General features: G+C 39.0%; 1 protein-coding gene across 1 annotated transcript; it reads right to left on the reverse strand.

Annotated features, from left to right (window-relative positions):
• Positions 1 to 316: 316 nt before the first annotated feature.
• LOC121516768 lies at positions 317 to 15,798 on the reverse strand. Its single transcript, XM_041798178.1, has 10 exons — positions 15,236 to 15,798; positions 12,987 to 13,119; positions 11,675 to 12,821; positions 11,360 to 11,493; positions 11,045 to 11,208; positions 8,682 to 8,836; positions 7,900 to 7,985; positions 7,684 to 7,743; positions 3,358 to 3,426; positions 317 to 3,073 (listed from the first exon to the last, which is right to left on the reverse strand). Exons 1-10 carry the CDS (start codon positions 15,380 to 15,382, stop codon positions 2,232 to 2,234), a joined length of 2,937 nt encoding a protein of 978 aa, XP_041654112.1. The 5' UTR covers positions 15,383 to 15,798; the 3' UTR covers positions 317 to 2,231.
• Positions 15,799 to 16,168: the final 370 nt, after the last annotated feature.

Below are 16,168 nucleotides of genomic sequence, written 5' to 3' on the forward strand. Positions count from 1 at the left end.
GTAAAATAAGAACCTCTCCTGTCATTTTAACAGTTTTAATGCAGTTAATGCAGTGCCTCACCACTGAATGTTGAGTGACACATTTCAAATTGTAAATTGTGTTATGCATGAAATGTACAGCTAAATAATACTGATATAAGATAAGGCACTTGTAAGAGAAAGAGCAGAAGAGCTGTGCATAAGAAAGCTAATGTGTGCGCTTGCACATTTTGACAGCAGAGTTCAAATAAATAATCAAATAAAGCCATTTTTTTTTACACAAGAGCTGAAATTAACTGAAAGGGAAACACTATTTGCCACCTTTAAGTGTCTAAACTTTAACAATATTTTGCACAACCTCTATTACTTTCTTCGATCAGATGAAAAGCCGCAAAGACAAAAAAAAACAAAAACAAACAAACAAACCATAATTACCACCCTGTATTACAGAGATGCAGATCCGCACAGGGTTAGAATTACCTGTGGACCTGTGAGCGTCCTGAAATATGGTAGGTAATTAGCCCTTTTTACTCCGTCAATTACAGACGTGGTTGATTTGCATGGGATTAAAAATACAGACATCCTGCATGATTATTACAAATTACCAGAGGGCCCTAGGTAACACTAATCCCATGCGAATAGAGAATAAGGTGAGTTGTGAAGCCTTCTGAAGACCTAAAGTGATTACTTATGCTATCTCATGTCCAAACTGCATTATTTTTCATTAAATGAATTTGAATGTTGATTAAAAAAAAGAAAACCTTGAAAACCTGTGAACAGCCACTTGTTTGTAAATGCCCTTATGAAGACTGTAAGCTGAAACGCGTAGATGCTTTAGCCCATTTATTAAAGACTTTATTTTTTTGTTTTTTACTTTTTTCAAAACAGTGTACCTTAGTTTTTTCTGGTTATGACTCATTTTACTCTCAACAAAATAAAAGTCTGACCTCCCCCCTTTTTTTGGTTTCATATAAATTTAAATGATTACATTTCTTCAAAACTTGGGGTCGCAATTTGTCATCAGAAAGGTGGAGGTGGGTCCTGAGGCTAGACCAGTTGAGAAGCATTGATTTAAAGAACTTGTAGAAGGGAAAAATATAATAAGGTTTTAGATCTTTGGTTTTCTAGCACCAACTTTAAACTCTGACTAGTAGTATGGTAAGCAATAGAAATGCATTGATTAGCAATAGAAAAGCATAGCATAGCAATAGAAAATAAAAACTGAGAAAATCAGAATGTAGCATTGTTGGCTTAAAGAGCTGTTACTGACATTTAATGGCATCTACTCCCAGAAATGCTCTTTTCTACGTTAGCCAGCTGGGACTGGGACTGGAACTAAATATGGTGCATGTTAAAAATAATTTGATAACTAAAAAATTTCACTTTGTTACCAGCATTTTTCCTAACAGTACCACTGCAATTCTTAATACAAGGCTATACCAGTGTTCTTACACATCTTGGCTATTTTACTTAATATTTTAAAGCTGTTCCTTGAAGAGTGTCTTCAGCATTGATGCTTGTTAGATGGGCACAATTTTCATTGATAGCAGCTTGACATTATTGAGTTAATGTTTGAACCTTCATGTATGGTTTATACTGAGAGTAATGTGTGCCTTAAAAATGCATTAACAATCAAATAAATCCAAGAAATATGTCATTTCTGTATCATCTTGTAGTATTATCAGCATGCTCACTACTAAAAGATGTGTAAAGAGAGCCTGGTTCTGGGTCTGAGCTGTATTATTACTGTGGGCCATGCCATTGTTGTCAAACTTATCATACTTCCTCTTTTAGTAACAGTAAAAATGTCCTTTTATGTTTTTGGTGTTTCGTTTAAAGTTGCTGCTCTCTTGCGTCACTCTTACTTTGTGCTCTTACAGTCGAACAGCTTGACACCTGGATTTCCTTCAAGCTTTCTTTTATCTATTTTATCAAAAAATTTGGGCTTTGTCAAACTGTTTACACCATGTCAACGATGTATAATTTTTACGTAAACATGCGTCAACATGCAAAATCACTGGTATGACCGTTCAACCTCCATTATTGGCTCCAAATATTTGTGAGCTCTGCCAGCAGATAGTGTTAGTAACACAAAGGAGAACCAAAAAAAAATATAAGCATGAATAAGCAACTCACTGAATGATAAATATAAATGTATGCTGACGATGATCTAATATACACTATCTGTGACAGAAAAACAGGTTTCATCAACACGTGGGACTGTTGATTAGTTTAAAGGGAATTCAAGACACTCAGAAAGCAGAACATCTTTCACCCTTCTCAGTCGGGCTTTTTTTGGTCACAGTGAACTTTGTCTTAAGAGACTGGTCTCCTATCAGCTGATTGATTTCATTTTGCCTGTAAGAAGACAATCCTCGACTTATCCAGGCTCCTTTAGATTCCTCCTCAGAGCCTCGTATGCAGCGTTTGCAGGCTCTTCCTATGAGGTACAACACCTCTGCCAGGTTTAGCAGCACACACACCCCGGACACTGCCAGCATGAACACAGTGAAAATGGTCTTTTCTGTTGGTCTGGACACGAAACAGTCCACTGTGTTGGGACATGGGTAAGAGTCACACTTCACCAGACGCACCATCTTAAAGTCAGGGTAGATCAAATAAAAGATGTAGAGAAAAGCCACCTCAAAGATGATCCTAAAGATGATACTAATCATGTAAGTCCACCACAGCGCTCCAGTGATCTGAAACTTTTGGCTCTTGATGTGATCCAACTCCTTGGGGCTGCTGCGTCCCGCCCTCTTCATGAGCTTCTTATCAATGTGGCGTCGGTGGGCAACATGCATGGCCACCAGCAGGGCGGGGGTGGAGACCAGGATTAGCTGGAGAGCCCACAGGCGGATGTGGGAAATGGGGAAAAACTGGTCATAACAGACACTGTTGCAGCCGGGCTGCTGGGTGTTGCAGGTGAAACCAGACTTTTCATCTCCCCAAACACTCTCAGCAGCAACCACCAGGACCAGGATACGGAAGATGAAGATGACGGAGAGCCAGACGCGTCCGATGCCAGTCGAGTGCCTGTTTACGCCGCTGATCACGGCATAAAAGGTGCCCCAGTTCATTTTGGACTCCAGGTCTGAAAAAAAAAAGGAACATTTTCAGTTATTTTTAAATAGATGAATGCTCTTCAGGCCAGCTTTTACACTATTAAAAACCAGGTACAATACAAAGTAAATCTACATTATTAAAATGCAAAATAACTTACGTTTTATAACATGCAGTAATTATACATCTGCAATACACCAAGGTCAAATTTGTCAGAATGAAATTTCAGTTTAAATAGGTTAAAGCTACTGCTGTTTACAAAATGAAAATATTTATGATTCATGTTTGGTCTAACTTACACTCAAAAAAGTTTACCAGGCTCAGCCGGCGGTGCAAGCGGCGTAAGCAGCGCCAGGTTCAAAGATAACCATCTTGAGGTGTGGCCTGAGCATCAAGCTGCTTTTGGAAGTGCAAGTAAGGAACAACAGAAAAGAATTGCCAAGTAGCCTGGTGGCCGTATAAAAGCAGGGGTGATGGCCTGCCACTGTGCAGCGTCACAAGACGCAACAAAACGTCGCCAATTGCGAAAGATTTACGTAGCCACGTGACTGGCCCATTCTGTATTAATACTGTACTCCCAAACTGACCTACAGCCCAGTTGCAGACAAACTGACAGACTGCCAGCACATTTCTCCAAGGAACCAGCTAAACCATCCATCTCATTATTATTTTTTTCAACAAGAGAGACTTTCATTGTTTCTATGATTGGCAACAGACTTTAGAAGATTTGCCGAATAAAATCTTAAACACATTCCTCAAAAGCTGTATCATACAAATATTACTTGTATAAAAGGGGAAGGAGAAATAAAAATCATGGCAAGTATCTGTCGAGTCAGTGGGGCATCACTCAGTCATCATTTACATAAGATCTGACCTCATTCTTCACTGTTAGTATCAAACAGAAATAAATGACAGAACATGTATTTTACCTTCAGCTGTGGTGGTACACAAAAATGTGTACAAAGCAGGAAGAAATAAATGAAAATATTGTGTTTTTTAGCAAGCCCAAAGGCTGGACAGAGAACACCGTGCGTTTGGAAAATGCTAATCATTCCTCCGCCACTAGCCACTGCCCTGCACCGTAGCAGTCATATGCTCTTATATAAACTATTTACATACAATGGCGGCCTTTATAGGGCTGCAACAAGACTCTTTAGAATTCAGATCAAACGCCTCGATTTCCGCCTACCCCGAGCAAAAGAAGGAATCTGTGTGGACACAAAAGGCCTCGGCCTGACGCATTATTTATTGTGCTTGGCAGAGCAGGGAAGTGAAGGAAGCTTTTGACCTGAGGCACTGTCACTGAGAGCAAGAGAGTCAGCAGCAGGTTTGCAGATTCATCCACAGAAAACATGAGCTGTTCAATGAAGACAAACACTAATGTGGGGCAAAATGGAAGTTAGGAATACATTTATACCCTAAGCTTTTAGTAAGATCAGTACAGTCATTCTTTTAAATAAATCAAATTTCTCATTGATATTTTCAAATGGGATTTTTAGTCCTTTTTTCCTGACATTTGGCAAACATCTTAATGGACTATATCTTATCTACTTACACATCACACATTCATGTCTGGTTGTTTTCATACTCTTTTCATTGAAAAGCAATAAAAGTTTTAGAAGACTAAGTGCAGGTAGGAGGTTGTCACTTTATTCCAGCTATTCATTTAAGAACTTAAATCAGGCAAGTGGAGAGGCATACACCTACTCTGTTTTTCCCCAAATTATGAAAATTGTTCTCAACTCTGATTTACAAATACTAACCTGACAGACCTTGTAGACTGATATATATACACTAACCTTGCAAAGCAGATGGATACGCCCGTTTCCGTATTTCTCACTGGCGACTCCATCTTGGAAAGCTCCCGTCTGAACTGTTTGGGCCCGGTTAGAAAGTGACAGGACCAATCAGCTACGAGGGGCAGTACTTTCAGGCGCGGCAGAGTTGTGACGTAAGTAAGCAGCAGCAAGAGGCTGGTGCAATTATGACGGAAGAGGTGCCATGGTTCGCGTTATTCCTCGGTAGCTGCGCACGCGCGCCTTGGTTGCGGCTATATCACGTGTTTTGTAGCTCTGATTGGCCCGTAAAGATGTGACAGAAGGTTCATCCAATTACACTCCCGAGTTCTTTTCAAATCCTCTTGCCCTTTCCCAAACCCTTAGTATTGAAGGTTTTCTATATAGATGTGTGAAATACTTCCATCTGGGGTGTCAGGTTAAGGACTTCTGTAGTTAATCTTGATTAATCACACCCTTTTTATCGCATTCAAAACTTCTAAAATTCTTTACAACTGTTTTTGTAACACTTTTTTTCTACAGTCTACAGTGACAATTTTTCTACAGTCTTAAACTAAGGTTAACCAACTTACAGCTTGGACTAGGGCTGGGGAATTAATCACAAATTAGATTAAATTGCAATATAGCCTGCTGCAATTTTCTAATCGCAGAAGATGCAATATTTTTTTAACTTGTAATTTGTGTCTAAATACCAGTTTAGAACTTTTGCAGCAGACATTATGAATTACATATCATGCAGCCATACTAGTGCCATATTTTTACAGTAGTGTACAAAAAAAATTTTCTTCATTATTTTTTAAAAATTGTTGTGCCTAATTTAATCAAATATTGTGTTGTTATACTTTAAAAAATGCTTGTTTTTGTTGCAAAATGCATGACACGAGGAACTTAAGAATTAATCACATATTAAAATCACAACTGCAATATGAGTAAAAGAATCACAATTACATTAGTTTCCCAAATTGTTCAGCCCTAATACAGACATGCTTTTATTCTCAGATTGACGGCTTTAACATGTACTGAATCACAGAAAAAGGAACTTGTTATGGAATGAAAGGAAGTGAATAGTTAAAAAGGAAATGTTCAGTAACATAAGGTGTAGATGACTTTTGACTTGTCCACTGAGCTGTCACGTTTTCTTTAAGGTGAAATGAGATGTAAAAGGCCAGCAGTGGATGTATTTTACATCACTGTGGCTGCAGGGAAGTAGTGAATCTTGATTAATGTGACTGATCTTGTCAGCCCTAATATTAAGTGATCATGTCCTCTTAGATGTTTGTCATTTAAATCACCATTACCTATTAGGTATGCATGATATTGGATTTATGCTAGTATTTACAAACTAATTTTTGCCAACTTTTGCCAACCATTATTGATATTTAACTGTAGCTCAAACCTAAAACTTTAGTCCTAAAAAGACACAATTTAAAGTTTTGAGAATGAACAAATTTCATTCCTCAAAACCCACTTTAAAGTGTAAGAGATGACTAAAGAATAAGACTTGAGCTGAAGTAGGCCTGTCGGTCCAGCTGTAAACTCCATTAATTTCTTTGTTCACATGGCCAATAATTACAGCTGACCTTGGCAGATTTTTTTTCAGCCAAAATTTTGTTTCATTGTTAAAATTTTTATATCTGCCACTACTGACACTTAACCCTTGTAATCTTATATCTGCCAACTTTGATACCCAGCCAGTAATGTTGTGCATCCCCATAATTTATCCAGAATTCACCATTATTAACTGGGATTTCACAGTATGTTCTGTTCCAACTCCTCCCTGAAACAGTAGAAACAATTTACAGTAATAACAATCTGAATGCAAGTGAAAACACAATGTGGTCGTTTGTCGTGTACTATCAGATGACCGACAGCAGAATTTTCTGCGTCACTTATGACAAACTTAGTGGGAGGGCTTGGGTGGCCTGGTAATTCTTTGAATGAACTTGACCTCATTTGCATTCTCTCTATTGAAGCTGCACTACAACACAAAGACAGGGGGCGTTTGATTAAAGATAACTGTTTTATTAAAAGAGCAGAGTTGAGATAATGTTCATTCAAAAGAGCAGACGCCATTTAACAAAAAACTCAGCATTAACCAAGGTAACATGGCTCTAATAATGAATACTTTGAAAATTAAAGTTGAACAAAAAATGAGTTCTTATAAACATACAGTGTGTATGAAACTATCAGCTCAACTATCACTTAACAGAGGACAGGAACATTTACTGAACTGGCACTCCCCATTGGCTTCATAAAAACAGGACTTGCTTTCAAGGAAATGCTACTTAAAGTACCAATGGGAAAATTTCAAAATAAAACACTTAGGTCCTGCTTTGTTTTTACATAAACCTTGGTAAAAATATTTTGTTCCACACTTTGATTTTAGAGACAAAAGTAACAAATTCAGACTCTGAATATAGAATTTTAGTGACAAAGAAATAACTTTAGTTAGATTAAAGAAAACTTCAGATTTACACTTACTAGATACTGCTTTGACTGCATTAAATGCAATGCAAGGCATAAAAATACACTGGAAAGCTGATATAAATTACTTAATGACTACTTGTATGGTCAGCATAATCAGTCTTAATTCAAAATGTTGGTTTATATTTAAATATCTTTTCTTGTCCTGCAGTGTGCTAATCACAGCAGTATGTCGAAAACCCCACTGTATGTTACTTTGAACACAGATGGTCAATCTAAAAACATTAAACATCTTCATGTTTACATCAGTTTGTTACCTTACAGGCTGCCATCTCCATTTGTAATCTACAGCTGGCTTTCAGAAATGCCAGACAAGCTACAAAAACAATCCTACTGTTTTAGCTCCTGTTTTGGGTGTAGCATGAAATGAGGTATTTCTCCCATCCATAGTCCTTCTTCTTCATTTTGATTTGAACAGCACCTTCAAAAAGAAATATGAGTGAAAATGAGTCTGGTGACACTGTGGGAAGATCTGAATGAAAATGATGGCTGCTCTGGTCAGAGAGAAAGCGACACTGCCATCTGCTGTATTGCACAATTTGAGGTAAAATACTGTCCTAAATTTAAATCTGCTTACTTTTTTTTGCTGGGCCAAAAGTTTTCAGTTTGGCATGTTTTGCATGTCCATTCTGGGCCAGCCTCAGGGACAGTGATGCACCCCTCCTGAAAAGATAATCACACCCTTTTGCTGTTACCCATCTTGAAATCATTTCTTTTAAAGAGTACACATAGGCATCCTAATTCAACAAAATACATTGTTTGTACTGAGACTTGTTTGGAGGGTGACACTAGAGTGATTTTTCACTCCTTTCATCACATTCGTTGACTGGTCTTCAACTGTTTTGGCTCACTTTGAGGCAGTCTTTCCAGCTCAGCACCTGGAACTTCACTTCATCACATACCCACAAAAATAATCCTAACCCATTCTAAATCTCAGGCCTGATCTTTAAAAATCCAGCCTCTCCCTGTCCACATTGTCCATGTGGCCATTAGTTACAGTTCACCTGTGGTCATATGCCCTAAGGATATACCGTCCTAATCCTAATATGCATACATAACTGTGCATTGTTAGACAGACAATATGTCATTCCTGTTAAATCAGGTAGAGGGTTTGCCAGCTGATAGAGACAGCCATATTTCATGTAGGAAATTTATGTAAATGTAAAACTGGTCTACTGTTATCTTAATTCCTGCTCTCACTGACTTGTTTCCTGAGCCCCCTAGACTTTAAAAACTAAACTGGCACACTTGAAACATTTAGTGAGTAACTAAATCTTTGCATAATTTTCATCTTTCAAAATTATGATACATCTAAATTTAATTATCAAAAATAATCAACCCAGTTTCAGACTTAAGTACCTCATAGCTCCCAGCTTTCCTTTCTCCAAGAACAGCTCCACAGTGAATTTTGGCCCCTGTGGGTAGAGTCTGGCATAAAGCGTCCTGTTGTGAACCATTGCTTGGAACCAGCCAACTGCTTCCTCGGACCAACCGCATCCATTCACAGGCGTCACCTGGAGGGAGAGGAAGTAGACAAAAAGTACCATGAACTGAGATAATGCATATCCTTTATCACCCAGCTATAGATAAAGCTGTGACAAATCATGTGGACAAATGCCAATACTGTTAGTGAGTCTAGGCTCTCAGAACAGAGAACAGTATATTAACCATTTCCATGGATGCAAATCCTAAGAGGGGATAATCTGCTCGGCTGTCACTGTAGAGCTGAATGAGTTCATTGATGAGATCTTTATGCTGCGGTCTACATACATACAGAGCTGTTCCCACACCAGTTTATGATACCAATACCTGAACCTGTAAATCTGCCAATGCAGGGGACCAATTCAATTCCAAGGCCAAAAACTGAAAACACTGAACAGCTGTAGTCCCATATTACTAACCCTGTATGGCAACCATAAAATCTGGTGTACAAGATGCACTTTTAGTAATTTTTTTCTTTTCATCTGAAAAGTTTGTAGCTTCATATGTCCTGGCATCACCGAGGAAAAAACAAAACAAAACAAACAAACAAACAAACAAAAAAAAACTGGGAAAAATGCTGCCACCACCATCCACTTGGGATCCAGCTCAACATATAAAAATTATGAGAGTTGATGAATTAAAAAACACAAATTTTCTGAACAGCAATGCACTCCATAAGACTGCACCATTCCGACAATCAGATGAACCTCCAGCAAGCAAACATACTTCCTGACTAACTGGGTACAAGCTGATTGTGACAGAGACATTAGCCAGCTTGATGGAAGACATGAGCAACAAACTGTGGAATACAAAGTCTCTGTGGCAATATGACAAGCATCTATCACCACCTGTATCACAACCACAAAGAACTACACGGAACACTCAAAACCATCCGGACTATAAACCCCAAAGACGCAGAAGAGCAGCAAATCAAAACCCTGATTTCTCTGCAATAAACGTCAGATTCGCAGAGTTTTGCGAGCATAACCCTTATAAAAAGCATCCATACACCACAGTGAAGTTACAGAGGCCATTACTCATTCTTTGGCTGAGGACCAACACTCAAGATAGTCGTTTATTGTCATTGCATTGCACAACGAAATTTGGTTTGACAGCCTCTTCTGTTGCAGCAAACACAGTCCTCCAAGCACTGGTTAGAAATCGGCAGCCTTAATTCATCCAACCTACTGGCGAGGGAGTGGGCACCTGTGAGAAAAATGCTCAGTACAGCAGGTTTGTGTGGGGCCGCTCTAGCCTAGCCTAGCCTAGGCTGCAGCCTGGCTTGTTTACCCTGCTTCCGCCTTCTCGCACAATGCCGTCTCTGCCTCCTCCCCACCGGCTGTAGGTATTGTGCTGCTCCACGTCATCCTCCTTTCAGTCTCCTAGTGTCCTATTCTCCAAATAATATGTGGACTATAAACACGGTGACTAAATATGGTTTTGTGATACAAGTCCGACTTTGCTCATGAAATTGATCTGAATTTATTTTCCTTCTAAAAATAATTTTTATATGATGTTAATATAGGATATTAATATCATACATGTGCAAAGTTAAAGAAACCTTGCACATGGATTTGCAATGTAAAACTGTTCAATGGATGTGTGCAATAACTAAAATTTGTTCACACAGATTACAAATCAGTGAGCACAGATTATACACCAGTTAAGAGGAACAATGCAATGTTCAGGGCCTGATAAAGGAGAGTACCTATTAAAGCAGAGAGATAAAGGAGCTTAGAGACACTTCAGAAGCAAGTCTAGAACAAGTGCAATACAATACAATTAGGTATTAAGGAAAAAAGAATAAATGCCCCTTTCAGGATACTTCTAATCAATAATCTGACTTTAAAGCACTGATGTGTTAGTGATCACTTTATTGCTGCAGCTAATCAGCCATAGCCCATAATAATCAAGTTGTATTCATTTCAAAAGTTTATTCCCCTCAGTCTGGGAGAAATTCAGGTCAGATCTGGCAGTTTCAGAAGAATCTCATGTGTGATTAAGTCTAAACATAAAGAACTAGCCTACAACCTCTTTAAAAGAATTGGCTATAAAAATAGACCAAAAAAACTAGCAAATTTGAGACACTGAAGTCATGCATTTAAGACCTTTATTTCTTTATAAAAGCCTGAATTTTGACTGACTTAATGTGTCAACTTTTAATACTTTTTAAGACCCTGTGGACACCCCAAATTTTTCCATATTGCCCAACCTTTAGGACAACATAAGGAGCCACTCACATTTGCCAGTGACACCTGCAAAGCCTGTAGTGGTAGTATGGTCATCTCTGGAGTTAGCTCCTTAATGTTCAACAGGGACAGACAGCCAGTATCACCATAATCCAGCCTCTTTACTTCCACTTCAATGGATGTCTGACTCCTGGCATCATCAGTGGCATTATTATCTGATAAAACAGAACAGTGTGCAGCAGGTTGAGCAACAAAAAACAATTCCAGGAAGGAATTCCCAAGAGGCTACAGGCATGTTAAGAGACACTGCTACCATCTAGAGGTATGCATTTGCTAAATCATCCCAAAACAAAACACACGACCCACCTCTGCTTACTCCACAGATCTTCGTCACCTGAGCTCTGCACCATTGTTCCTGCTTAGGGAACCAGCCCATTACGTGAGCCCCAATGTCTGGAATGCAGTTCTGCTCAGCATATGAACAACTTGCTTTCCAGCTGCTGCAAATGAAAAGAAAAATTAATGACAACCAGAAACGTGGATTATTGAAAAAAAATCTACAAAGAAAGCAGTAATGAACTAAAAAAAGTAGTGGCCCTTTTAGATCTGTTATTGTGATCAGGGACTCATTGAGGCTGAAAAACACATACAAGAGATTAGAATTCATACTGAAGGACTAACTCTGTGATAAGGCCCTGCAGCTTTGTGCTGCAGTCTGCATGCTGGATATAAAACTTTCCTGGGCTGACAATATGGGACACCACGACTTCGGTCTCTTCAAACCTGCGGGTCTGAAATTCAGGCATTGGAGTCTTGTTGATCGCTAATACTTTTTCACCAGTGCTATTGCTCTCAAGTTCAGTTTCTTTGCAATGATGATTTGGGGTTTTCAAAACACTGTTCACACAGGTGTTCTCCTCCTGAGGTGTTACATCTCTGCAGTTTTTATCTTCAAAGGGTTGCACTCCAGAGACCCCCTGTCCTGCCCCTGTGAAGATGTCTCCAATATCCCACAACTCAGTCTTTGTTGCAATCACACAAGTGTAGGTCAGAGAGCCACTTGACTCCACTTTTTTCACTCTGAAGACTGGGACATGATTTTCAATGTTTGCTCGCAGGGATTTTGGAGCTGGTGCATCCATCAGATCATCAGTCACAACCTGTCTAAATTGGTAGCTTTGAGTTTTGATGGGGGGAGACAACATCCTGTGAGGAGAACCTGAAGCGCTCATGCATTGATACCACTCCAAGACGGTAACCTCTAGTGCACCCGAGTTTTTAGCTTTTGCTCGGAGGAAATGAAGCAGCTGGGAGGATGTTTGTTTTTGGTGCTGCACCTGGACATCTTCCTCACATCCCCAGCTTATTAGTGATGTTTTCATTACTGTAGGGTTACTGATCTCTAGGGGTATCGCTTGTATGGGAGGTAGTAGTAGTGGCGGCCTCTTAGTGCTAATCCTGGGACTCTGTATGATTCTTGCACCTGCTGTTACAGAGTCTTGTGAGCACTTATCCTCAGTAACAACTGCATGATCGTTTACTTCTGCTTTTAAACATGCAGTCTCAACTGTGCTTTTATCACTGGACGACACGCTGCATATCATGTCATCCTGCTGGACTGCTGCAGGCTGGGAAATTAAGAAATGTTTGAACTGCTGTGGGGATAGAGTGGCTCCAAGCACCTGGACCGTTTTGGCTATGGAGCTTGCCATGAGTGAGTTCTGCAGCATAAGCCCAAACTTAAGAACATCTGTCTTCTGACTCCCTTTGTCTTTGAGAGGCTTAAGTTGGTCTTTTGTAACTCCGTTGTTGCCACAAACTTGTGCTGCTGTCAAAACAAGAAAAGCAGAGAGAGTTTTATTGCATAAAATTTCACTGAAGTTATTAGTTACTGATTGATATCACATCAAAAAAATCCATGCCTTTATCTAACACATGGATATCTGCAATTTAACATTAACAACTTAAAATGAATGATTTATTAACAACTTACTGGCCATGGGGTCTTTTAATAAAGATGAGAGCTTGTCAACAGCTTGACATTTTGCATCTAAAGTCATTGTAAGATCTCCAAAAACAGTGGTGGGAAAAGATGAATTCAGGAAAACCTGAACCTCCTCATAGGCCTGGGGAAAGTCAAACAAGGGGATTTGTGACATTTTTTCTGCCAATATTGAAACACAATTATCAATTGTTAAAAAAATGTTGATGTCTATCAATTAATTGTTCACATTAACTTAAATATGGGCTTTAGACAGGCTCTAATAGACAAAGAACATATTTAAATCATATTTGGTTCAACAAAAATAACAATTTCTGTCATCATTAACCATCAACTTATTGCCAAAGTGATTAAAAGTAACTTGATGACCACTTAACAGTCAGAGTTAGTCTGATGTAGTGCTGAAGGATTTGAGCAAAAAAGTCTTATTACCTCTGCTAAGGAGGTTATGTGATCGGCAGGGTTTGTTAGTTACATAACTCAAAAAGTTATGGATAGATTTTGATGAAATTTTCAGGAAATGTCAGAGATGGCACAAGGAAGAACTGATTAGATTTTGGGAGTGATCCGGATCACCATCTGGATCCAGGAATTTTTGGAGGATTCTGTACTATTGGGAGATAGGGCTAATGGCGGAGGTCTGCGCTCTCTGAGTGCTTTTCTAGTTGTAATTATTTTTCAAATATTGCAATTGTAATTTAGTATGCAATTGTTTTCAAGATCCTAACTTCGTGTAATTTTCAACAAATACAAGCAATAAATAATTCTAGATTATAACCGACAGACAGACAAGTTAACCTAGGGCTGTACAATTTTGAAAAAATTATCTTACTGCAATTACTCTGCCTTATAATTCCAATTTGATATAAATTATGGTAATGAAGGGAATGTTTATTTTTTGTCATTCCCATTTATAATAAGACAAAATATACAAAGCGGAGGAAGACAGGATTTTTTGAGTCTTACCTTGAAAAACTGGGACTTGAATGTCTGTATGATGTGTAAAGTATCGCATCTATGGCAAACAACTGTGTTAAACGGGTATTTTGACAAACTTGACACACTGTCAATTCTTTTAAATCACTTCTCGAAATGCATTTTTATAGACTTCCTTTTATGTGGTGTCGTCTTCTTAATTGCTTTTAATGGTTTAATTTGGTTCTAATCCTTTGGCAGATTTCTTCCTATTTTCATTTCATTTTTACCCCACTCTTGTAATGTTTCTGACCATTTTCTTGTTTATGCTCTTTCTGCTTTGCTCTTAAATTTATCAGTTTTAATGGCTCATTTGTATAGAGCTTTATCATTAACAGATTTTTCCCCCTTCATTGCAAATATACCATTTTTACTGGCTCTTGTTCTGCTTCTCTTATCACGTCTGATTATTTCTACCCTCCTTTTAATGTTTTTATTTCTCTTGCTTTTTTTTTAAACCTCGTTATGCCACTTTTAACTGCTCACTCTTGCATTTTGGTTCTCTTGGTCAACCTGTGTAGCTGGGTTCCTGTGTTTTTATGATACCTATGATGCCTGTGCTTTACTGATCACTGATGTCTTAGTTTGTATGGTCTCTGACAATGCCTGCACTCTAATGATGTGTATGATATCATGGTTTACTTGGTGTCTGTGACATCTAGGTTTTGATGCTGTTAGTTTACTCTCTTGATCATGTTTTCTGTTCAGGCTCTTGAACTGTTGGGTTCTGTTGATGTTTCTGAGCATCATTGTTCTGTTGTCTCTGTCTTTTGTTAGCTGCTTAGTCCTTGTTGCTAACCATGTCAAAGCATTTTGTAAACCTTTGTTTTTAAAAGTGCTCTATAAATAATGTTATTACTTCAGGTCAAAAAAATATTGCACCTTCTGCAATCTGAAATTTGCAGAAGCCCAAATTGCAATTTAATCTTAATTTTGATGAATTACCCAGCCTTACTCTGATGACCACTCAGTTCTTGTATTTACAGCTTAATTCCTGTACATTGACAGCAAAGCTAATTGGAGTCAAATTTCTTGTTGCACAAGCATACTTGGCCAGTAAAGCTGATCCTGATTGTTTGAGGATCCCTCACAGTAGTTATAGATTTCATTTCTAGTTAAACTCATGTTAACCCAGCTTGTCATATTACAATTTAGCAACTAGCCTCGCTCTAATTCGACCATGTGTCCTATGCCCTTTCAAGCTAGCCCACTATTTTCTCCAGATATAATTAACGATGCTAACGGAGAGGCGGCGCCATCATTACCTTCTTGGTGAAGTTTTGCAGCTCTCTTTCAAGTGCATACCGAGCATTTTCCAGTAAAAACAGCTTGTAAGTTAATTGCACTTTCTGGGCGATAACAGCAGATGGCTGAGGGCTGAAGAGGGCCACCGCCTGCTGCTGAGGAGTCATGGTCGTCTGGGAGGATATCCGTCCGTCTGTCGGTGCTGCTGCGGCTGGAGCCCGGGGCTGTGACAGTTGGTCTGGCGGCAAACGTATGTGAGCTAACTAGCCAGCTAATTTTGTAAGCTAGCAAAGCTAACTAAAACACGCAAATGGAGCCACGCGGTTTTAAGCGTTCCGCTTGTCACAGATGTGGTTTTCTGATTCTGGGCGGTTGATCAAGTGAAGCATGTCGTTTTCATCCTGTTCGCATCCCTGTTTATTTCTTATTTCAGCCACCAGTGACCCGAGGTTAACAGCAAAGCGTGTCCTGCTCCTTCTTCAGCCACCGAGCGCCGTTAGACCCCGAGTTTCGGGAAGCCAGTCCGTGCGACGTTGGATTCTCCGTCAGGTGTTCGCAGCCTTAACGTTTACGCAATGATAATGTTAACGGCATCCTGCTCTTTCTTCAGCTGATATTTTAGGGAAGTAGATAATTTTACTGTCTTAATCAGAACTTGTTCGTCCTGGTTCGGGACAGTTTGCTGATCACAAATGACTTGATGCGTGGTTTAATGCCGCAGTGGCGTCAAACAGAGGAAAGAAACCATGAATACTTAGGAAAACTAGGAGTTTACCTGCCTTTTCCACCTGTGGTACTTGGTTATAATTAAATTAGGAAGTGTATTTATAAATTAATCCAGCATATAACCCAGAATTATTTAATTTACCAGCCCTATTTGCACTTGTAGTGGTGAGACTGTGCAATTTATTCTGTAAATAATGATGAATAGTGGCTGCTTTTCAGAATCCTCT

Source organism: Cheilinus undulatus, linkage group 10, assembly GCF_018320785.1.
Source record: "Cheilinus undulatus linkage group 10, ASM1832078v1, whole genome shotgun sequence".
Taxonomy (NCBI): domain Eukaryota; kingdom Metazoa; phylum Chordata; class Actinopteri; order Labriformes; family Labridae; genus Cheilinus; species Cheilinus undulatus.